This window comes from Amblyomma americanum, chromosome 6, assembly GCF_052857255.1.
Source record: "Amblyomma americanum isolate KBUSLIRL-KWMA chromosome 6, ASM5285725v1, whole genome shotgun sequence".
Classification (NCBI taxonomy): domain Eukaryota; kingdom Metazoa; phylum Arthropoda; class Arachnida; order Ixodida; family Ixodidae; genus Amblyomma; species Amblyomma americanum.
Window position 1 is genome coordinate 136,800,299 of NC_135502.1, and position 24,435 is coordinate 136,824,733.

The following is a 24,435-nucleotide window of genomic DNA, read 5'->3' on the forward strand; positions in this document are numbered from 1 at the left end:
ACTTTTGACGTGTTTCCGTACTCTGTTGACGGTAAAGGACGCAGACACTGTCCACACCAGCTGATCTGCCGTATGGCAATGTCTCCACTGTAGCATTGCTTGTACCCGTGTCCGCTGTCTCAGAATCAGCTCTAGTCAGCTTCGACACCTGCGCCTCAAGCGACGCCGCTACCTCTGAGGTCGATGTTTCATCCGCGTTATTGGTGAAACACCCCAGACGCACCGCTTCCATGTCGATGCGCAAAGAAAGTTCACACTGGACGCCTGCGCCTGGCCAGTCGCCCTTTTCCTCATGCTCATGAGGTTCAGCGTAAAAGTCCGTCATGCCTTCACGTGCGTCGCCCACCGAATGGGTTTTATTGGCCTTCATCTCCACGGGGCTAATCTCCAAGCCAGCAGGTAGGGACTGCTGTTCTCTTTTTGAACCTGGATTGCTGACTGAGCAGCATCCGGGAACTCAGCGCCAGCAATCTCTACATTGTTTGCCGTTATTTGCGCTTCGCCCGAAGCGCTTTCGATCGTTACCGGCTTCAAGCTGCAGCAACTAACCACATCCTGTGTTACACTGCTCAGCGATTCGTTGCCGTCTCGTCTACCCGGAGGGGGTGATCGGCTCTGAGCTCGCTCTAGCGGTACCACCTCCTGCTGCGCACTTCGCTCTTTCCGGAGAGATTCTTTCATCTCCCTGTACTTTTGTTTGGCTATCGCTAGTTCGCGCTCGAGGGATTCCAGGCTGACATCGTCCAACCTGGACCATAAGGCGCGCCTGGCGTATTGCCCACTCGAACACCTGAATGTGGCCATCGCACCCGTTGCTCCCTAACCCTGCGCCTCGAGCGCTACGGTGGCAAGCAAATGGGAAGGGGGACTCACTCTGCCGTCGCGTCGCTGCCCATAGCTCCTGAGACCTCTCCGAACTTCTCAGTCAGATGCCGCCTCGTCCTTTCCCACGGCTGCAGCACACTCTTCCTCGGAGGCCTCTTGTTGCCTCCTCGTTGCTCCGCAGATTTGCACCAGTTTTCGCCTAAGATATTCCTCAGCTGGCGTCCCCTCTTCGACTCCTACAGTTCCAGAGGCTTCGCACCAGGATGTCGCCTCTCTTCGCTCCCAACAGCCTCCGAAGCCCGTCAACAGGAGCTCGCTTACTTCCTCCGCAACGGCGCTCACTTGTCGCGATGATGAGCCGCAGCGGCGGGGCCCCTCACCAAGGTGTCGCCCTCCGCTGGTGTCCCATAACGCCCGTGTCCGCTCCTCAGAAAGCCGTGTCCGCTTGAATGTTCCAACTGCCGCCGTTGTTCAGGGATACCACTCTGTGTCTGTTGAAGGCCTTGCCTTCGGCGTTTCACGCCCGATGCGGTTCGCACGTTTGTACCCCCGTAGCCTGTCGTCTTTTCGGTATCTCGCCTTGGATGCCGAACTTCGTCGTTCTCTCCGTGGATGTCTTCGTCCGTTCCTCGGGGCCGCTGCAGAGCACCAGTACTGTCGACTGCGCCAGTAAAAGGTTTGCCGGTGGTGTTGGTCCGGTGATTTCCAGAAACTGGATGCACCGCTTGCACGCTTCTCGATGATATGACTTGCCGGCGAAGCTATTTAGTGAGAAACGAACTTTTATACCGGCTATTTACAGATGAGTACAAACAAAAGTCAGTATACGGCCACAACTATCCGCGGCCGGCCTAGCCGACCGCCTGCACAGAGGCGAGGGACACCGCGTCCCAACGGTCAAACTGGCGCGCCTTGCACCAGCTCTCAACGGTCACTCCCTCTGCACTCGGCCAGACCGAGCGCCTGTCAGCTAGCAGTAGTTAGAGAAAAAAGCAATCGGGCGCGGCTCCCTTCGCAGGTACACCCCGAAGATGCCCACGCCCCTTTCCACACGTAAAAATAAAATGCTAACTGCGGCTCATCAGTTTTGACGAATATGAAAGCTCAGAACTGATGTCAGCGTTTTCTCTTACCCCCGGAGGTCCTCCCTAGGTGGTCTCGCAATCCTTCGCCAAGGGGACAGGGGTCCAAGGTCGAGGCCGGCAGATAGCCCCGCCGTCCGGAGCAGCGAATGAAACAGCAAGGACGAATAGGGAGACTAACCAAAAAGGCATGAGTCCGCTTCTAACGGCGTGCACCAAAGCAAAACAAAATAAAACAAAACCGGACGCGTAGCCTAGGTCACTGCCCTCTCGTGGAATATTCGCAACACATGTACAAAAAGATGCGACAGCGCGCCGAACACTACAACGTTGATGAAGTGCTGCTACCAGCGGCTGTCTTTTCCATCGGAAAGTCTAGCACACTGTGATACATCTTCAGGTGCGCTTTTGTACGCTACTAGCCAAACAGAAATGGCTGTATAACGCACCAGTTCTTGTTATTATTTAATGAGCGTACACAAGTTTCATAACGACGATGAATTTTTTTGCAATTTCTTTGGCGAGTTCAAGAACCAAACAGCAAATAAAACAGGAGCTCTATCTTGTGCTTGCGAGCTTTGCGACGCGGCATGTGTTGCCTACACTGCAAGAAATTTCGCACATAAATCGTAGATTTTCTCTTTTTTGAAAATGGAACCATTTCTGCTTTGGATGAAACGTAGGCAATGACCGCACTTCAGTCCTGTGCTGAATGAAACATCCGTGTTCCTCCGTAGTCGTTGGAGGGGAAAAACCTAAACATTCTATTTTAGGGTTAAAAACAACGCGACACGACGAATGACCCCATCAGCGTTGGGTGCCACCAAACGAACTAATAACTTGCTAAAAGGTAGCAAAAACAGAAGATGCTTATGATGTTTCGGAACTTTTACACGACAAACCGTTGGCCCGCTGACTAAAGGCGTCACATGACGTCCTATTTCTGATCCGTCTGGTTTACTGTTAGCAAACAATGCCTGCAAATTAGCATGTCGAATGGCCGTGACCATGTCTATTGAGATTAACCCCATGCGCAATGTTAAATATCCGAGGGGGGATGATATTCTGATTAGACCCAAGTAGCGTACAATGTTGCTTCAACGTTCAGTGAATGGTACAAATTGTGGACAACATTAAATAACATAAGGCTTAGTTGGCTATAATGTTTAAAGAAGAACGTTGACTTCATAAAAATGTTTTCGCCACGTTGCTAGCCACATGACAGGGTACCGCTTGATAAAATGTTACTGATACATTTCGTTTCAGCAGAAATGCAGTGTAATGAGATCAACAATTAGAAAACATTTAGACACAAACAACGGTTAGACAAATCTTCCAAACTGAAACTGAACACCGGTTGAAAATACATTGCCAACATGATGAAAGTCCACAAGATGAAAGCCCAATTTATTCAGCCGTTTAATAAGGAAACGAGATACTGAGAAATCCAAACGTATGGGCAAACAAATCTCTGAACGCAGTGCACTGTAGCAGTGACATCTTTGCGACACAGCCATCAAAAACGCTCACTGCTTCATGGATAACAAAAGCACAGTCACAACAAATCATTGCACATTGCAATGTTTAATTTAGTATGCACCTATTTCCGCCCATTAATGCCTGCTCTTCCTGAAGATAAATGAAATGTCGCCAAAAAGCAGCGAGCAGCCATAATTCCTAGAGTGACAATGAGGATGTGCACCATCTATGCTGTTCCCTCATCCTGAGCAGGAAATAATAGCAGTTTTTTTCTAGAAATACTCTGAAAGCGTGAACTTTCTATCCAGACATAGCTTCACCAGCGAAAGAACGGGACACCAGGAGAAGAAGAAGACAGGACAACGCTGGACTGACAACTGAAGTTTAATCGAGAAACGTCCTGGGTCACCAAACGACGCATGCGTATCAGGCTCACAAAAAAACCCTAAAAGACAAAACAAACCTATGTGGCGAATCACCTAGGAGAGGATGCACGCACCATAATTGGCAAACAAAAACAAATAAAAAGCACAAAAGCACAAAAAACACATAATTTGCCTGTCAACCTTGCACTCGTGCACTTTTGCTCAGGAATCTAAATTCCTTGTCAGTGAGATTTAAAGACGGTGCACTGACGCATGTGTCACTGCCTTGCAACCTAATATAATAGGCCTCCAGGATTTCCCTCTCCTCCCTGTTTTTTTCCTTTTCCGATGACTGACATGTTGTTAAAAGCTGGAACGCAGTCTTTGCAACTCCTGCAGTGACGTGGGAGATTATTCTGATCAGATAAATTGCTCAGGGAATTGTTATGTTCTCGTGCCCGGTCATTAACGCATCTGCCAGTTTGGCCCGTGTACACTCTACCACATGATAGGGGTAACTTGTAAACGACACGAGTCGAACAACGAACGAACTTGTTGGCATGCTTCACAGTGCAGCTCTTGGGCTTCCTCCCCTCACTGGCCATCGCGATACGTGAACATAAACCAGACAGCTTACAGGGTGCAGAGAAAACTGCCGTCACGCCGTGCCGTTGTGCCACTTTCTTCAGGTTATGCGAAACACCGTGAAGATAGGGCACCACTTCAACTTTCTTCCCCTCCATTCTTGCATTCCCGGAATCACGTTTGTTCTGGTTTTTTATCTTCTGCAGCATCGACTCACCAACTGCAGTCAGCACGTCAGCCGGAAAACCTGCGTCACCAAGGCGGCGGATTTGCTGGTAGAAGCTGTCAGTCACAGAATGTGTGCAAATTATGTGTTTTTTGTGCTTTTGTGCTTTTTGTTTGTTTTTTGTTTGCCAAATATGGTGCGTGCATCCTCTCCTAGGTGATTCGCCACATAGGTTTTTCTTGTCTTTTAGGGGTTTTTTGTGAGCCTGATACGCATGCGTCGTTTGGTGACCCAGGACGTTTCTCGATTAAACTTCAGTTGTCAGCCCAGCGTTGTCCTGTGTTCTTCTTCGCCTGGTGTCCCGTTCTTTCGCTGGTGAAGCTATGTCTGATACACACCAACTAGCCCACATGGTTACCTTGTTACAGTTTATTTCTATCCAGATTTTACTTTGATTGCACTGACACGACTCACCGTGTACTCTGGAGCTTTGACAAACAAGTGGGCCTGACGATAGCCACTGAAGACTGTAGAACCTTGGTAACTTGCAAAAGATCAATGCTAATGTAATAAGAAACGTCTCCAAAAGCACAGCGTCACGAACAACCAGCGGTATCGTCCAGGCACAGACCAGAGACAGCGTTCAATCCAGAGCACGCACGAGGAACCGAGCGTTCGGCGCTCGAGCTTCGGAGTGTTCGACGCTTCTCGTCGTCTTCTTCGTTGAACGCCAGCCTCTGAAGATTCTAAAACCAAACTCCAGTCTTACAATTCCCCCCGCGCGAAAGGGCGCCAGTCTGGCGGCCTAGGGCGATGTGACGATGGCGGCGTCGTAGTATGGTTTGAGGCGGGTCGTGTGGACAATTTTGCTGCCTCGGTGGCGATGATCGGGGGATGGCGTAAGGGGTTCGATGAGGAAATTGACGGGGGATGTCTGCTGAAGAGTACGGTAGGGTCTCTGGTAGTTGCTAACATGTTTAGAGGAAAGGCCGGGACCTGAGGAGGGTACCCAGAGCCAGACCAAAGAGTCAGGAAGGTAAGTGGGAGGAAGTGCAGGGGGATCACGGGTGCTTTTCTGCTGCTGCTGGGAGTGAGATGTGAAGGACCGGGCAAGCTGCAGGCATTCTTCGGCATAAGTTGCGGCTTGAGAAAGAGTTGTAAATTCGGAAGCATCAGGGCGGTAAGGTAAAATTGTGTTCATTGTGCAAGAAGGCTCACGGCCGTATGAGAGAAAGTACGGAGAGAATCCGGAGGTGGCTTGAGCAGCGGAGTTATAAGCGTATGTGACAAAAGGGAGAACGCGGTCCCAGCTACAATGGTCGGAAGTAACATACATGGCCAGCATGCCGTCGAGGGTGCGATTAAAACGCTCAACCATGCCATTTGTCTGGGGATGGTAGGCGGAGCTGGTGCGGTGAACGACGTTGAATTCCTGAAGGGGGAGCTACAACTTCAGAGAGGAAGGCAGTACCCCTACCACTGAGCAGCTCTTTGGGCGCTCCATGGCGAAGAATGATGCGATGGAGAATGAAGGATGCAATTTCGTGGGCTGTAGCGGATGGTAAAGGCGATGTTTCAGCGTAGTGAGTAAGGGGGTCGATGGAAACGATGATCCAGCGGTTCCCGGTTGATGTGCTGTGAAGAAGGGCCGTAGAGGTCGATGCCAACACGCTCGAAGGGCTGCGCTGAACAAGGCAGCGGCTGCATAGGAGCGGCGTGTCGGTGAGGTGGATGCTATCGTCGCTGGCATGCCGTGCAGGACTGAACGAACTGGCGGACGTAACGGGCCATCCCATGCCAGTAGTACCGCTGTTGTGGACTGGTGAAACTCTTCAATAATCCGGCATGGGCACACTGGGGATCATCGTGGTAGGAAGAGCAAATGAACGAGCGCATATGTGTCGGAATGACGAGAAGCCACTTGCGACCATCCGGGAGATAGTTGCGGCGGTAAAGAAGCTGGTCTCGGATGGCGAAATGGTGCGACTGACGACGGAGAGCACGGGAATGAGGTCGAGACGATTGACCAGAGAGGAGATATAAGAGGCAAGTGATCCACGGGTCTTTGCGTTGCTCGGAAGCCATATCAGCGGACTCAAACTTCAAAGAAGGCAGGGCGAATTTGCAAGGCACTGCCTCAGATGGTACAGGGGAACGTGAGAGGGCATCAGCATCGGCATGTTTGCGGCCGGAACGATAGATAACAAGAATGTCGTACTCTTGGAGTCGCAGAGCCAGGCGCGCCAGTCGACCAGAGGGATCTTTCAAAGAGGACAGCCAGTAGAGGGTTTGGTGATCGGTGACAACGTCAAAAGGGCGCCCATACTGGTAGGGGCAAAATTTGACGTTCGCCCAAAGGATGGCTACACACTCCTTCTCGGTGACCGAATAGTTGGCTTCAACTTTTGTGAGTGTCCGGCTAGAGTAAGCCACAACGTTTTCGTAAAAGCTTTGCTTGCGTTGAGCGAATACTGCACCGAAGCCGACGCCGTTGGCATCGGTGTGGAGTTCCGTCGGAGAACGAGGGTCGAAGTGACGAAGAATTGGCGTAGTGGTCAGGAGGTGACGGAGTGCCGTATCACTTCATCGCAGGCTGGCGACCAGGCTGAAAGGTGGTGGCTGGAAAGGAGCTTGGTCAGGGGGGTCGACAATAGTGGCGAAATTGCGGACAAAGCGGCGGAAGTAGGAGCAGAAGCCAGCGAAGCTTCGGAGGTCTTTTACAGAAGTGTGCCTCGGAAATTCCGCCACAGCTCGCAACTTGGCCGGGTCCGGGAGAACGCCATCCTTCGACGCGACGTGTCCGAGGATGGTGAGCTGCCGAGCTTCGAAGCGGCACTTTTCAAATTATGTTGGAGGCCAGCGTCGGCCAGGCAGCGAAGAACAGTCTCAAGGCGCTGAAGATGAGACAGAAATTCCGGGGAAAAGATTACAACGTCGTCTAGATAACAAAGGCATGTGTCCCATTGCAGCCCTCGGAGTATGTTGTCCATCATGCGCTCCAATGTGGCGGGTGCATTGCAGCGGCCGAAGGGCATGACATTAAATTCATAGACCCGTCGGGTGTGACGAATGCAGTTTTTGGGCGATCGACCTCCGCCATCGGCACCTGCCAGTAACCAGAGCGCAAGTCCAATGAAGAAAAAAACTGAGAGCCCTGCAGACAGTCGAGGGCATCGTCGATACAGGGAAGACGGTAAACGTCCTTACGTGTAATCTTATTCAGGCGACGGTAGTCCACGCAGAACTGGATGGAACCGTCTTTTTTCTTGACCAGAATCACTGGCGAAGCACACGGTCTGTGTGACGGCTGTATCACGTGATGCTGGAGCATGTCGGTCACCTGATCGTCAATGATGCGGCGCTCAGCGGCTGACACGCGGTACGGACAATGGCGCAAAGGGGCATGGGTTCCAGTGTCAATACAGTGGGTAACGGTGGTAGCGCGGCCCAAGGAAGGTTGCTGGTAGTCAAACGAAGATTGAAAACGCTGCAGAACGGAGAAAATTTGGTCTCGTTGGGTAGACGTCAGGGCGGCATCGACGGAACGGTGGAAGATATCGACAGACGACTGATTCGTGATGGGAACAAGCGTAATCGCGCTGACGTGAAGGCCTGCCACGCTATCAACAAGAGGGTATGCGGAGGCGGGATCGAGAAAGGCATCGCTACCAAGCGACTGGTCACGGAGTAAAGTGGTGGGGCAGGAGAACGGGTTGGCCACATAAATAGCGCTGGAGCCACGAACAATTGTCAGCACAGCATGAGGCAGCAAAACAGACTTCTGGTCAGCGCATCGTAAAGAGGGGGTATAAGTGACAGTTGCATCTGAGAGCGCAGCACAAGAAAAGGCACCATCACTGAAGAGAAATGTGGAACGTCTGTGTCCTCCGAGACGACCACAGTAGCGATAGCAGCACCGGTTACGTCCAAGGGGGCGTCACTGTACGGCGACAAGTGAAGCTGAGCCCGGGCGCAGTCAATAACGGCCTGATGTGTGGAGAGGATGTCCCAACCAAGGATAACGTCGTGAGAGGAGCGGGCGAGGACGATGAACTCGATTATGTAGGGAACGTTTCCGACGAGCAGGCGGGCGGTGCATGCAGCTTACGGTCGAATGTCCTGAGCGCTGGCTGTGCGGAGAGAAACAGGAGGAAGGGGCATAGTCACTTTTTTGAGTCTGCGACAGAGGGTGTGACGTGACTCAGAACAGAAACGGCTGCGCCAGTGTCAACAAGTGCTTCGACGGTGTCTCTCTCAACGAAAGCGGTAATAATATTGGCAGACGCAGAAACAGGTCTTGAATGAGTCGCTGGTGACGCAGTTCTTGCCTCCGGAACTGCGGTGGTTAGTTTTCCGCGTAGACGGGGGGTTGGCGACGGAGCATTAAAAAACGGGAACGACGGCCAGGAGACGGCGAGCGGTGGAGGGGGGATGGTAACTAGGAGAAGAAGAATCCGGAGGCGGCAAGTGTGACGCAGGCGAGGACGACGGCGGAAGGTCGTACATCGGCTCACGCCTATAATCGTAGGGAGGGTGGTCACGACTGCGACACAAACGAGCCAAGTGTCCAGCGTCGCCACAGGCGTAGCAAATAGGGCGTTGTCTTGTGCGCGCCAGGGGTTGAGTGGCTGCGGCTGTGATACGGGGTGGGCAACCGGACGGTAAGGTGGGGTTGCAGGTCGCCGGGGTTCTAACTGCCGGGTAGGTGGCCTGTAGACTGGGTCAGCAGGTGGGGGCCGCGACCGCACCACGGCATCGGCGTACGTCAGAGGAGCCGCGATCAGGGGGTGGCTGAGAAAGAGCTGGCAGGAGTTCAGCGACCTGCTCGATAACACGCTGTAGGTTGGGAGCGAGCGACGGCGCAGGCGTAGGCGGGCAGGTAGACAAAGATAGCTGGCGTTCCTCACGTACAAACTGCCGGATGCTCTAGAGGAGCGACTGTTTGTCCAAAGCACCGTCTCCTGGGAGAGCCAAGCTGCAAACTGCAGCCTCCTGAAAGCCTCTACACCGGGTAGAAAGGCGCTGTTTGCGCAGCTCATCGAAGCTTTGGCAGTAGCCGATGACAACGGAGACTGTTTGGGGATCTTTAGCGACGAGCATCTGGAAGGCATCATCCTCAATGCCTTTCATAATGTGGCTGATCTTGCCGACCTCGCTCATAGAAGGGTTGACACTCTTGCAGAGGACGACGACATCTTCTATATAACTGGTGAAGTTTTAACCGGTTTTTCTGGGCCCAACTTCGCAAGCGTTGCTCAGCTCGAAGCTTTCGCACTGCGGGACGGCAAAAGACTTCTGTCAGACTGGTTTTTAGAGCTGCCCAGCTTGAGATGTCAGCCTCGTGGTTTCGAAACCAGAGATTGGCTACGTCGCTCTGATAAAAGATAACGCTTGTGAGCGTGACGCTATCGTCCCACTTATTATATGCACTTACGCGTTCATAGGAGGACAACCAATCCTCCACATCCGTGTCATCTGTGCCGCTGAAGATGGTCGGGTCACGCTGCCGCGCAACGCCGGAACAGAAGACAGCCGAAGAAAGCGGTGAAGCGGTTTGGGTAACGGTCTCGGTCTCAGGCATTGCAGAGGCGGTAGGCAGTGCGAGTGTGCGAAGCTCCAGGGCGAGGGGATCGTTGGCACCTCCACCACTTGTAATAAGAAACGTCTTCAAAAGCACAGCGTCACGAACAACCATCGCTATCGGCCAGGCACATACCAGAGACAGCGTGCAGTCCAGAGCACGCACGAGGGACCGAGCGTTCGGCGCTCGAGCATCGGAGTGTTCGGCTCGTCTCGTCGTCTTCTTCGTTGAGCGCCAGCCTCTGAAGATTCTCAAGCCGAAGGTCAGTCTTACACTAAGAATGAAAAGCTGACATAAATAAGAGGAGTTCCTTATTCGAAACATATATTTTATGGTACTAATAATGTGGCTAAGACATAGCATGGCCATTCATTTTTCTGTTCAGTTACAAGCTTTCTACCCTGTGCTAGCATATTACTGCGATGTAAGAAATGAAAAGTGCGAGCACTGTAGAAACTGCTGTAAGACTTACTAAATACTCCCCCTACAAGTCTACCGCATGCCTCTTACAAGTGGTAAAGTTTATACTGTCGCGAATGTTTTCAGTGTTTGTTGCTTTTTCCAATCTGCCGCAACGCATATTTATCGCTTTTTTGGCACGCAAGAAGCAACTAGATTTATCTCGACTGATCGCAGCCAGGCAAAGCTGATTCTACGTTCTTCCGGAATGTTCTAGTAACTCTGCACGCTTTATCACGAACGTTCACTATCAGCTTTAAATTTAGCACAGCCGAGAGCGGCGGGCATTCTGTTCGACGACCACCGAGCATGCTTGTCGCTTCGCTGCTGCCGTGTGATTCAGTCCGTCGTGGCCGCAAGTCAGCCCAATAAACAGTTCTCTTTTGGAAGAAGTTTTTTGGATCTTCATCGCTCCTTCGTCTGCCGTCACCACTATGCTATTTCTGGTGGAGGTGCTGGGTAGCCATTAATGTTCCAGACACCCTCTTCAAGTCGGGACGCCAGCCCCCTGCGCTTAGCACCGAAGAACGAGCCTGCAGTTAACCGAGCCAATCGACGTCTCCGGGGAGAGCAGCCTGAGTTCGGGACACTGCCGGACCTCCCCAGACAGCGAAAGGAGGCCGCTACGAGCACCACTACCTCGCCAAAGATGTCGACCCCGATCATACTGCAGCAGCAGCGGGACGCGCCTACTATCAATGGATCCCTAGGAGAAGACCCAGAAGAATTGTTGGAAAAATATAAGCGCGTGGCACGATTCAACAACTGGGATGGTGCGGCGAAACTCCAGCACGTCTTTTTCGCTCTGGAAGCCTCAGCACGCGCGTGGTATGAAAACTACGAGTCTTCCCTGACGACGTGGGAGCTATTAAAGAAAGAACGTTTGCAGGTATACACCAGTGTCGTGAGGAAAAAAACAGCCGAACAACTCTTCGAGTCCAGGATCCACCTTTCAAATGAGCCCGTCCGCGGTTACGTGTCAGAAACAAATCGCCTCTTTCTCCGCGCCGACCCCGAGCTTACCGAGGCAAAGGAAATTCAGATTTTATAGCGCGGCGTAAAAGAACAACCCTTTGTAGCCTCGTCCGCCAGCCACCAAAAACAGTCAAGGAATTCATATAGGCAGCTTGCATGATCGAGAAGACCCTCGACGTCCGAGCTCGGTAGTACAATCGCCCTTCCTCTGCCTGTGCAATCCGTTCGGACACGACGGCCACCACCAGCGACAACTTGCGGGAAGTTATCCGTGAAATGGTCTGACAGGAGCTACGAGGATTACTGCCATCCTCCACACAGCCGCAAGCAGCGACTCTGATGGATGTGGTACGGGAAGAAGTGCAAGAGGCACTTGGCACCCCGACGGCTACAGAACCCTAGGTCATGACCTACGCCGCTGCGGGAAGGACTCCTCAGCCCCATCGACAACCTCTACGTCCTCCCCGAGATGAGCAGTTTGTTCCGGAACGCCGCCTCCCAGCCCCTGCCCGCCCAGCCTACGAACGACACTCAAGCCCCAGGAAATGCGACGCCTGGAGGATTTCCGACAACCGACCATTGTGCTTTTACGGCGGTGAGGCCGGTCATATTCTACGTCACTGCCCGTACCGATCTATCGGTCTTCGAGGATTGGCCGTTGATGCCCAACGACCAAGCTTCGGCCAATGTCCTCAGGAAATCGACGTGTACCTGCGTCGACAGGACTACACACCGATCCGCCTTTCGCGCTCACCATCGTCGTCAACCTCGCGCTTTGCGTCGCCACGCCTCAGCTACGCACCCGCGGTACGAGGAAGGTCTCGCAGCCCCCGTAGGGGAAACTAAAGACAGAAACCTCTGGAGGTGAGGTTGCTAACGAGGGAAACGCCGAAGATCCTCCACCGACCACGCACCATGAAGACGCTGCACCCGCGACGCCGCATGAAGAACCTATACTCGCTGCACCGACGCCACACAAAATGGCAACCCCGACCACGACGCAAATTCAAACGACGCCGCCACCCAGAAAAGCTTCGGCAACACGCCCCATCCGCGAATCGCATACGCGACGAAGCCGTGATTCGACCCCGAGGGTGACGTGCAGTGCAAGATCCAGGACATCCGACATAGAAGTGACTGTCGACGGCCAGAAAGTTTCCGATCTAGTCGACTCAAGAGCCGATTACTCCAAGATGAATGGAACATTCGGTGCGCAGCTGAGAAAAGTCATGACGGCTTTGGACGGCCTACAAATTCGCACCGCAGCGGGTCACCTCATCACGCCATCAGGACGATGCACAGCGCGAGTGACTTTCAAAGGACATACCTATTCTGAGACATTTGTTCTCGCGCATTGCTCCCGCGAAGTGATCTTGGGCATTGATTTCCTTAATGAGCATCATACGATCATCGACCTGCGTTCAAGCTCATCACGCTTTTGACGGAGGAGGCCATTCTTTCGATGAAAACTCTAGAAAATCACGTTGTACTGAGTGTCCTGGAGGAAGAAGTGAGTGTCCCACCCCGTTCAAGCGTTATCGTGACCGAAGGCGCCACGAATGTCATTAACCCTGAAGCCATCATCAAGGGTAACATGCAGTGTCTTCTAGACCGAAGAATCAGCATCGCAAGAGGCATCACACGTTTCCGCAATGAACCGGCCGATGTACTGATCACTAACTTCAGCGAAGAATACCGGCACATTAAGAGAGGAACGACGATTGATTTCTTCGACGAAATATCCGACGTACCTGATTCCTTCGCTCTTTCCGACGCTTCCGCAGAAGATTCGCATGACCAAAAGAACTCGGCCACATTTGACATCAACACAACCCTGCCCCGGAACACACAATACTAGATCCGCAATCTGCTTCGAAACTACAGCGAAGGTTTTTCGTCCTCGCCGAAGGTCCAGTAAACACGAATTGCCAAGCATCGCATTATAACTGCCCAACACGCCTGACCTCTCCGTCAGAGGCTCTACGGTGCGTTGCTGCAAGAACGACAAGCAATATGGGACCAAGTGGAAGAAATGCTTCGAAACGACGTTATCCCGCCTTCAAACAGCAAATGGGCGACACCGTTTGCTCTAGTGAGAAAGAAAGACGGCGCACTTCGATTTTGCGTTGGTTACCGCCACTTAACAACATAACAAACAAGGACGTCTACCCCCTCCCCCGCATCGACGACACACTGGATCGACTCTACAACGCCAAGTATTTCTCATCGATGGACCTCAAGAGCGGCTACTGGCAAATTGAGATTGACGGAAAAGATAGCGAGAAGACAGCATTCATCACTCTCGATTGACTCGTTGAGTCCACTTGGTCTCTCTGCTCCCCGCTAGCGACTTTTCAGCTAGTAATTGATACTGGGCTGGCAGGCCTGAAGTGGCAAAATTGTCTGGTATATTTAGATGACGTCGTTGTCTTTGCCTCGAACTTTCTAGAGGAACTCAAAAGACTTGGAACAGTACAGACTCGATCAGAATTGTCTAGAGCGCTCGGAGGGTGTGCTGCGGAGCAAATGAAGTGAAATCTTTTCGCACCTGCTTTGCTAGCGGTAAGGCGCTGGTGCCTGTGCAATTCAGGTGTCTATTTTGTTGCTCTCCAGCGCAACCACTATCAGTGAAAGTCAATATGTGCTTTAGAATTCCGCTTTATACCCTCCCAAGATGGCACCTCTCGAGCACTCTAGACAAGTCTGATCGACTCTGTACTAGACGCCATCAATTCCTCTGGCCTAACCTTTAAAAGAGAGAAGTGCGACTTTGCCTACGAAGAGTTGCTGTTTCTAGGCCACATCGTTAGCAAGGGGGGAGTTCGTCCAGACCAACAAAAAAAAGCTGCTATTGAACAGTTTCCACCGCCGGCCGATAAGTAAGCCGTGCGCAGACTCCACGGACTGTGCGCATATTACCAGTGATTTGTGGAAAACTCGCGCATCGCAGAGCACCTTACCCAACTGAAGAAGGGAGACGTGCCATTTAAATGGGAAGTGCCGCTAGGAGGAACCTTCAAAGAACTTCAGCGTCGTTTACAGTCCCCACAGATCCTACTGCATTTTAAAGAAACAGACCATACTGAAATTCATACCGACGAAAGCAGCGTGGGAATAGGTGCCGTTCTCATTAAAAAAAGCGACGGGCTGGAGAAAGTCATCACATACGCTAGAAGGCCGAGGCTAACTTCTCGACAGATAGGGAATGCCTTGCCATCATCTGGGCTACGCCAAAAATCCGCCCCTACCTGTACGGACGACCGTTCAAGGTGGTCAGCGATCACCACGCGCTGTGCTGGCTTGGCAATTTGAATGACCCCTCTGGCCGCCTCGCTCAATGGAGTCTGCGCCTCCATGAATTTGACGTCACCTTCGTTTACAAGTCCGGACGCAAGCACCCTGACGTCGATTGCCTCTCACGAGCCACTGTAGATGCACTGCCGCCGGACGACGATGAGGACGCCTTCCTGGGACCTGTCAGTCCCAGCTCTTTTGCACAGAAGCAACGCTCGGACCCCGACATAAAACGCCTCATCGAGTACTTGGAAGGCAAGGTTTCTTCACCCCCTCGCTTCATTCAAGCGAGGACTATCTTCCTTCTGTGTACAGAATGATGTCCTCATGAAAAGGAACTTCGCAGCGAACAAAACAGCCTGCCTCGTTGTTGTACCTGCTTCTCTCTGCTAAGACATTCTACAGCCGTCACACGACGAGCCTACAGCTGGACATCACGGTTTTACTCGCACCCTCCGCCGCATTAAAAAAAAGTATTACTGGCCCCGACTGTCTGTCGATGTCGCACTTTATTTTATGATATTCATTTTTTTATTTCTTCAATACTGCCAGCCACCTTTTGGTGGCCAAGGCAGGAGTGGGGATACAATTGCACAGTGCTTTGTCAACAAAAAAAAAGAGGAAATTAAAAAAGGCCTGCAGGCAGGCAGCAAATTTTCTGCGAACAACTCAGTTTGTGCCGAGTTTGTCGTCTGTTGTACTGCATATAATTGTCAGTCTATTCTTGTTTGATTATTGACGATGTCGAATAACAATTTTAAGCGATGCATTTTGCGACGAGATTCCAAGGAGGGTAAACCGGAACGGCTAAGAAGATCAGATATCGATACCTGTCTTCCGTAGGCTTTGAAAATGAAGCGTAGTGGTCTTTTTTGGACACGCTCTATACATTTGGCATCCATTTTCGTATGCGATTCCTATACTACGTCAGCATATTCGAGCAATGGACGCACTAGGGAAGTATACGCCACAAGCTTTGTTTTAGTGGAAGCATGATTTAGCCGGTATTTTAAAAGCAATTGTCTTTTAGATGGTAGTAATGTTATGTTATTATTGTGCTGGCTCCAGCTTGGGTTCGAACTGATCGTTGCGCCAAGGTACTGAAATTCATCTACTCGTTCAAGAGAGACGCTGTTAATTTTGTTAGAGTGCATCAACGGAACTTATTTCCTGGTTATGATCATTTGTATGCACTTGCTAACATTAAACGACATTTTCCAGTTGCTGCACCAATTACTAATAGCACCTATATATTTATCTATAATTAGCTGGTCGCATTCGGAGAGAATTGTCTGATAAATTACGCAGTTATCTGCGAAAAACGAGATTGCACAGGAGAATCGCAGTTGAGGTCATTTAAATATACGAGAAAAAGAAGTGGCCCGAGCACTGAGCCCTGCGGCACTCCTGAGAGCACTGGAGTGATCGACGAACTTGAACCAGATATCTGCACATACGGCTGTCGGTGGGATAAGTATGAGTCAAGAAATTGCAGAATTAGTTTATTTTCTAAGTTGTGCTTAAGTTTAGGTAAAAGTTTATACTGTAGTAATCGGTCAAACGCTTTTTTAAAATGCAGAAAAATGGCATCAATTTGCCCTGCTGTATCAAGAGCTGAGAAGAAATCGTTGGTAGTATGTAATAACTGTGTCGTAATTGATAACCCACGGCGAAAACATCTTGTGACTGGGCTAAAAAGTTGTTTTCCTCCAAGAACGTTGTGATGTGCTTAGAAATGAAGTTTTATATTACTTTAACTGCAGTGCACAGGAAGCTTATTGGCCTGTAATTTGTAACGCTTAGCTGATTACGAGATTCATGGACTGGGACAACATTAGACAGTTTCCAATCACTGGGGACCTCCATACAGACTAGCATTGAAATAGTAAAGAGGTTGGAGGCGAAGTTCTAGAGGCCCTTGTGCTGTACGATGTCAGTGCACGTTAAAGAACCCCAGGTGGTCGAACTTTCCGGAGCTCTCCACTACGGCGTCCCTCATAGCATGAGTTGCTTTGGGATGTTAAACCCACATAAACGAAACCCAATAAAGAGGTATTTCGCGCACCATTCCGCTACCTGGTAAGAAACTTATTCAGAATGTCATCTGGCCCAGATGATTTCTTTATATTCAGGTGAATAAGAGCGGATAAAATGCCGGCTTCACTTATAGTAAGATAGGGTACTTGAAGATTTCCTGATCTGAAATCAGTTGTTCGGTCATCACCTACCAGAAACACAGAAGAGAAATAGTCATTAAACGTTGCAGGTATTTTTTGGTTATCACTAACGTCCACACCATTTATTGTCAGTTTTTTTACTGGGTCTTTTTTTCTGTTAGGTGAGCTCAGAAGGTTCATGGGCATAAACCAGACAACTGTGCAGTTTAATTTTAAAGTATTGAAATTTTGATACCTTTTTTGTTTCTTAAGTCTCTGCGAAGTGATGCCAGGGTACTGTGTCCGACTTTGGATGTATTGTGGGAAATTCGTTTTATACGGCGTTTAAAGAAGTATTCCATGTGTAATCAAAGGACTCTGGCAGTGGTTTTTTTTATTCCTCAGCGGGACGTACCGATGCATACATCTGTACACCGTATTTTTAAAGTCCAACCACAAGTCATTCGGACTCATGTTACCGTCAATCTGCGCAGCATAAAAATTGTCGCAGTCTTGTTCAAGAACATCTACAATACTTTCATCCTCAGCGTTATTAAAGCCATAAAATTGTTTCGTTGTTCTGCGTGTAATCAGACGTGCCATTTTGATTTTGAAGGTCACTAGGTCATGGTCGGATATACCAGGCATAATATCGACCTAAACCCGAGGCCGTCGATAACATCACATACAAACGCAGGATTTAAAAGCGAACGAGTGGTCGCAGTGACCCGCGAAGGTTCAACCACGACATGCTTCAAATTAAATGAAAAAGCAATATCAAGTAGCAAATCAGAATGCTGGTACGAAGACGAGACGCTCAACGAGTCTCAGTTTATCTTTGGCAAGTTAAAATCACCGCACAAAATGACATGCGCGTATCGCTTTTTGTGTTCATGCGTTCATACAGTGTCTCAATTTTTCTCAAGTCTGAATTTGGTGGCCTGTAAGCGCGCCAACGAGAGTGCTGTATTTGGAAGTATGAAGCAGAAGCCAGACCATTTCTGCACTACTGTCATGTGGTAGAAGAGTATAATCCGTTGCTTTCGTTATCGCAATGGCTACGCCACCACCTCTATAGTTGCAGTAGTGGCGGACAATTTCGTGCGAGCAGTTATCACGTCTTTATCGGGGGTGTTATCATGCAGCCAGGTTTCAGTGAGAACTGCAACGCGCGGCTCGTACGTAAGCAAAAGACGTTCAAGTTTCTCAGCATTATTCAGAATGCGTTAAGCATTAATATTCAGAAGACGATATTCCTGTTTAACTGCTTCAGTGTGACTTTGTTTTCGATTTACACGAAACCTTTCCTTCTGTAGTTGTATTGAGGCTGTCATCTTGAACAAAGTGGAACTAATTTATCTTGTGCTTTATCCCACCGGAACATCTTAAAATTTATTTTGATTTTATCTAACGACAGCATGACTTTGTCTCCCTTGGTTCTGTTTTCAGCAGTAGCAATCCATAGTTTTTTCCGGATTCAGTGTACCCGCTGTGAGAAGTCCTCTGATATGCTATATTCTGTGCCTTTCAGCTTCCTGCAATTCATGAGAATGTTAGCCTTGTTTCTGCCGTCCACAAGCTTAAAATTACAGGTCGGCACTTGTCTTCAGCCGGGCGACCGATTCTATGAATACGCTCGATCGCCAAATTTGGTACTTTCAGAGTGTCGGCCAGCATGGTTTCACAAACGATCTTCTAATGGCTTTGATGGTTTTCTTCTGTATCTTCTTATATGCCATACACAATCAGGTTGTTTCTTCTACTCCTATTCTCCAAATCTTCTACCTTCAAAGCAAGTTTCTCGAGAGTTGACTGAAGTTCATCTAATGTACATGTATAATCCGTCACGGTGGTCGAAATCACATCAATCGTGTGATCAATTGAAGACGTTGCGACCCGCTTGCTTTTAGTGTCTTTCAAACTTTGAGTTCACGAACGTCCTCAATTAAGGTGAAAAGCATCTCCTCAGTAGATGGTCCCGGATTTATTTCTACATCACCGCAAGAAGGCAGCAGACTCACAAATCAATAGTAAATCATAGTAAGCACATCATTCAAAGACCGTGGGCACGGCAGAAGCAAAAGGAAGACATTGTTACTGCGATAGACGTACGCAAGGTGATCGTCTCTCAACAGGATGAAAAACGGAAAATGATTCGTGAGCGACATTGTATCCATGCCTCCGCCGCGCCCACTGGCAGGGATACGTGAAGTTGTCGCTCTTTTACACTGCCAGGGCGCTCACGTAACCGATGTCGGCAAGGGATGTCAGGCAGGTGGTGACATCCAAGTGCGCATGGTCAGGAACATGTCATTGATGTCGCATTTTTGGGGACTGGTAGGCTTGACCATGCAGTAATCCTTCTCCACTGTCACAGAAAGGCTGCAGCGTGCCTCGGCGGTTGAAGGTGTCGGGCAGTTGAAAAGCACGGCCAGGACGTAAAACAGAGAAGGATTCGTGAGCGACATTGTCGCTATGCCTCCGCCGCGCCCACTGGAGGAAAACCTGTCGAGATTGTCAGCGGCGAAAGACTCCTCCCACCCAACCAGCAGGATTTCTGAACCCAAATGAACCCCCGAAGACCCTTTCAGTAGCTTGACATGGTCTTGCTTCGCCCTTTCCCTAAATCAACGTCTGGAAATAAGTGGATCATCATAGCGATCGACTTCCTGACCCGCTACGTCGAGGTAAACCCTTACGAAAATTCCATATCTGGTCCAGATATGCTTTATATGCGGCCAGATATAAATATATAAGGCCGCAAATTAACCCATATCTGGGCAGATAAAGGTCAAAATCAGGCCATATATGTGCGAAATGTTGCCCTTTTATGGCTCAGATTTGACTATATCAGGCAAAATATAATCCATATCTGAACGGGTAACGGGACCTTATATGGCCAGATCAGGGCATATGTGGCATCGCGACGACCTTATATGGCCAGATCAGGGCTTTATGTGGCATCGTCATGGCCTTATATGGCCAGATCAGGGCCATATCTGGCGTTGTCACGAACTTATACAGCCAGATCAGGGCCATATCTGAGCGCATTGCGACCTCATACGACCAAATCATCGCGACATAAGGCCAGATCACTGCCAACTCTGGGCACCATAGGGACATTATGCTGCAATACATTTAGCTTTAATTCATCTACGGTATACGCAATATATTCAATATTGGCATAATGTGGCCCAGCTTCAATTTTTTTGACACATTCAGCATGGCCTAGGTTCATATTTAGTTTTGACATATATATTTGTGTTGAATTTAGGGAAGCTAGGACTCTCAATATTTCAAAATAATTCCTGTAAGCATGTATGTATGCTGACATAATTATACTTTGGGTTTCATATGCACATCATTATACCAGGTGATCCATGTTTATCTGTCCACGCTATAAAAAATTCCCCTGCTTATAATACTGGACAGTTTGGACCCAAACGCTAACTGCGGGCAAATTGACTAGGTCTACATTTTCTGATAATAATTTAACACCTGCATTTTCCAGAATCGGAAGCTGCAGTCGGCTGCGGCACAACTTTTCGTCAAAAGTTGTCAACAAGAGAAGCAGCCAATTTTACAGGTTGTGCCATCTGGCTAACTGCGCTGCAGTGCCCGCATAGCTAGGGTACAGACGGGCCTCGCAGTTGGCCACATGATGCAGCTTGCGGAACCAGCTGCTCTGCTCGCCACGATGAAAAGTGCTGCCGCAGCTGATTGCCATCTTTCGCCGATTGTGTAAACTGCAGGCAAGTTCACGTTACATTACATACCGAAAAACAGACTATCACAAGGTACCTTGTGGTCGCATTTGAGCCCAAAGAGTCCAGTAGTTTGCAAAGCGGTTTTTGCAACCTGGATAGATAGATATTGAACACTATTTGTAAAGCATGCAAACCTGACAATTTGTTTACAGCAGCAGCCATCTGCACTCGGCAGCATATTTTTAAGCAACGAGAGAACTTTCAAGAAAATATTTCTCTTGACTGTGATAACAACGATGTGCAATAGAGCAAATGTATTGAAAACCCAGTGAGAGCATAACGAGCTTTTATGTACTAACTGCCCACACCAAAACCTGCCCACAGAAAAAAAGCTAAGGGAAACTTTCCATGCCTGTTGAAAAGCAATGAACACTAATATTCAGATGTATGTGACGTACACGGGTTTCCAGAAAGTAAAGGTTAAACCGAAAAGGGTTTTCGCAATGTTTATTTTGAAAGTGTGCAAAACAGCAAAGCAGCAGATGAAATATCCCTTACAACAAATCAATACACAGGCATCATGAAGCTCATACCGGTGCCAACGCAGCATAAATCAGGCTGTACTTGAGAAATTTATTATGAAATCTTTGTTGAGCAGCTGAAAAACAACTGCACCTTGTGCAGCAGATAAAACAAATTGTACAAAAGACATTCAAGGAAAAGAAGCCAAATATATATAATAACACATATACAAGGGCCATTCATAAAGTTTGGTCTCTTGGTCTGTAACATCTGTAACATCTGGTCTGTTCAAATATAAAGATTCCGCAATCCCAAGAAAGCTTGAAACATTTTCCTTCAATAAAAAAGTTCATTTTTTATGTTACCATAGGAACAAAGAACTTGCATTATCGATACACTGGTGTTTGTACACCATCAGAGTTGAATGGGGCTGGCCGCTGGAGATTTACGCACTGAATTGGTCAGTCTACTGTCAGACAAAAAGCGCATGCCTTTCAATTGTTACTACACAGCTTTGGGCTAGCGGTGAGCCACATATGGCACTATGTCTGGAATATACGCTCTGAGGCATAACATCTCACAACTGCACCTTCTTTAATGTAGCAGTTGTCTTCAAACGTGTGGCCAAGCACGACCAAGCGCTGTCATGTCAGCTACCAGGTGATAAATATAATTCCAGATAGTCCAGATGTAGTGCCATGTGACTTATTGCTGTTGCCAAAGCTGAAGGAAGAGCTGAAGGGCATGCACTTTGTGTCTAAGAATAAGTTCGCTAATGCGATGCGTAGTTGGTGTAGTCAGCAGCAAGCTCATTTCCTGACAGTACACAAACGCTCGTTTATCGACACAGGTGCATCATTGTTGGTGAGGATAATGTCAAAAATGATCTTTTCGTTTGAAAAACAAGACATTCCACGCTTTCTTTTGTACGTGACACCTTTTAAATTGAACAAGTTAAAGGCGCATTATGAACTAGAAGACGGATTTTAATGAAGCGTCCTCGTACTACTACCAGCAGGGACTGCAGAAAAGTGTTCTTGCATTAACGCTACTGAAAGAGATTAGCAGCAAATGTTACAGCGCCTGTAGCTAAGAACACATGAACAAAGAACTTGTGGAGCGACTCCCACGGACTGCACGCACAACTCCCCACATTTTGGTGTTTCTATACGAATAAACACACTGCTCAATGCATTTTTCAGCCTTTGTAAGTTATAAATTTGCCTCGTATGAAGTTGGAGAGATACGAACAAAATTTAGCACCTTTACACATTTGGTCGGCTTTGGCGGAACTGAAATCACATCAATCTGGCTATTTACATATATGGAAACAACATGAGGCAGTATGAATCCTGTCCCTCCGTGTATGTACTGCTCGGCGTGATCAAGCAGCCTGTTTACAACTATATAGAGTTCTCCAGCATACTTAGCAAATCACTGAACTGATGCAAAGGTTCTCTCCTCACCAACTACATCAAAACTGTGAAATTGTTTCGCTTCGGCTGCTTTGCATAGAGCACAGAAGAAAATGTCTGTGCACCAATTGTAACTTTTCTATACACATTGACATTGTCCATTGAAGATAAGAGTGAAATCAAAGCCCTTCTGGCTACTGCACTTGGTCGGCATGATGCATCATGATAAATAACAGCATTAGACGACAACTTCGTGAAGTGAACACTTTCAATCTTGCGTAACACAAAATCGACATCAGACATCTCCTTTACCTCATTCTGGAGAGCGCTCAGCGCATTGCTCAAGCCAACTAATTGTGAAAGTTGTTTTTCAATGCTCGGGGTTCCTTTAATAAGGAGCAGCAATTGCCCATTCCTGTTCTCAAAAAGAAATGCTGATGTGCACCAGAGTGGCCCCCAGTTTCTCACCGATTCAGCAAGATGCAAAAGCTGATGCACATTAAAGGAGCAGTGGCGTGCTCCATATAAGGCATGAACACCATCAACAAATTTGAATAACAATTTTTCTGCCACATAAACCTCCTCGAAAGAAACAGACTCTGACAGCAACATATAGATTCCACTAACAAGGAGATTAAAGTGCTCCAGGTAAGCATCTGGTAGGATGCCAGACAGAACAGGAAAACAATAAAACAGAAGCCATCCACGCAGTTCATTACCCTTCCAGTAGCACCTGTGCTTGAGGGAACGCGGAGTTCTAGTTATGAAATCTGGTGGCTTAATTGCTAGAAGTTTGCTGTCCACCAGATCTACCCGGCGCCCAATGTACCATGGCTGACCATGATGTTTAGTGTCAAACCAAAGACAGAGAAATATTCTCACCACCCCAAGGAGGACACAGTGCATATAATCAACTACGAAGCCAGTGCTGCAGTCGAAACCTGGGATGAGGTTTGTAATAGTAGGGCCTTTAACACCTTTTACCGGATGGCTTTTGCTGACAGCTTGCTCAGCTTGCCGCCTCATTCTATGACCATTCCTTAGAGTGTACGTTTTCCCAGGGATGTAAACGTGTACATGGCCTTTGCTTGGCAGCAGTTGAGATTTTCCTGGGTGCTCGCATAATGAGCAACCATACAACCCATTAAATTGCCGAATTCCTTGCAGCATCGCTCTTGCCTCAGCATCAACTGATGACACAGGAGCAAAGACATATGATGTTACAGTTTTGCCTTTTTCGGGGTGTCTCCATGTAAGCCCGTTATTTGCAAGGCGACGGAACTCCAGACAAAGGTTTCAGAATGTGTTTATCAATGGTTTCACACCAAACCACAAGAGTGTCATGATTTGAATTTTTTTTCGAATGAGAGGCGGAAGTTCAGGGATAACGCAGTGGACTGGCCAAAGGAAACACTATCAGTATTCCAGAGGAGCGTGAAGTTAAACTCTGATGAGTGGGTAGCACTGCCTTGGTACGATAGCGCCATCCACAATGTCTTCTAGAGGGAGATCACTGGCTGAACTCACTCTTAATAAAATACTTAAGTATTTTGTCGTTTTCAAGAAATGACCGTAATGTGTCAGTCAACCTCATATAAAAAAAAACTGCTACGCGTATCTTGGCACTCCTCATCATAGCTGGGGCAGGTTGTCATGTTCACTTCGAGATATTCCTGAGAGTTTTGTGCAAAAAAAGTGTGTCTGCACTTCGGTGCCTCTTTGAAATCCTGGGAACAACTTGAAGAATTTAAATGTCGTGTTTGCAAGTGTGTTGGAAGATAGCAAAAGAGCTGAAAATGAACAAAATCTGGTCCAAACACTGTC

At 48.7% G+C, this 24,435-nt stretch overlaps 1 protein-coding gene across 1 annotated transcript; it reads right to left on the reverse strand.

Annotated features, from left to right (window-relative positions):
• Positions 1-19,234: 19,234 nt before the first annotated feature.
• LOC144095533 (uncharacterized) lies at positions 19,235-23,592 on the reverse strand. The gene is made up of 2 exons (XM_077629233.1): positions 22,815-23,592; positions 19,235-19,524 (listed from the first exon to the last, which is right to left on the reverse strand). The coding sequence occupies exons 1-2, from the start codon at positions 23,515-23,517 to the stop codon at positions 19,235-19,237; spliced, it is 993 nt and encodes a 330-aa protein (XP_077485359.1). The 5' UTR covers positions 23,518-23,592.
• Between the last annotated feature and the right edge of the window lie 843 nt (positions 23,593-24,435).

What these genes read in the sequence shown, in the direction of transcription:
- LOC144095533 (XM_077629233.1), bottom strand. Translation starts at nt 23,517, where the DNA reads ATGCACTGTGTCCTCCTTGGGGTGGTGAGAATATTTCTCTGTCTTTGG. An exon ending in TGATGCATCATGCCGACCAA is followed by an intron (nt 19,525 to 22,814) that starts GTGCAGTAGCCA and finishes ATTTGGGTTCAG; the next exon opens with AAATCCTGCTGGTTGGGTGG.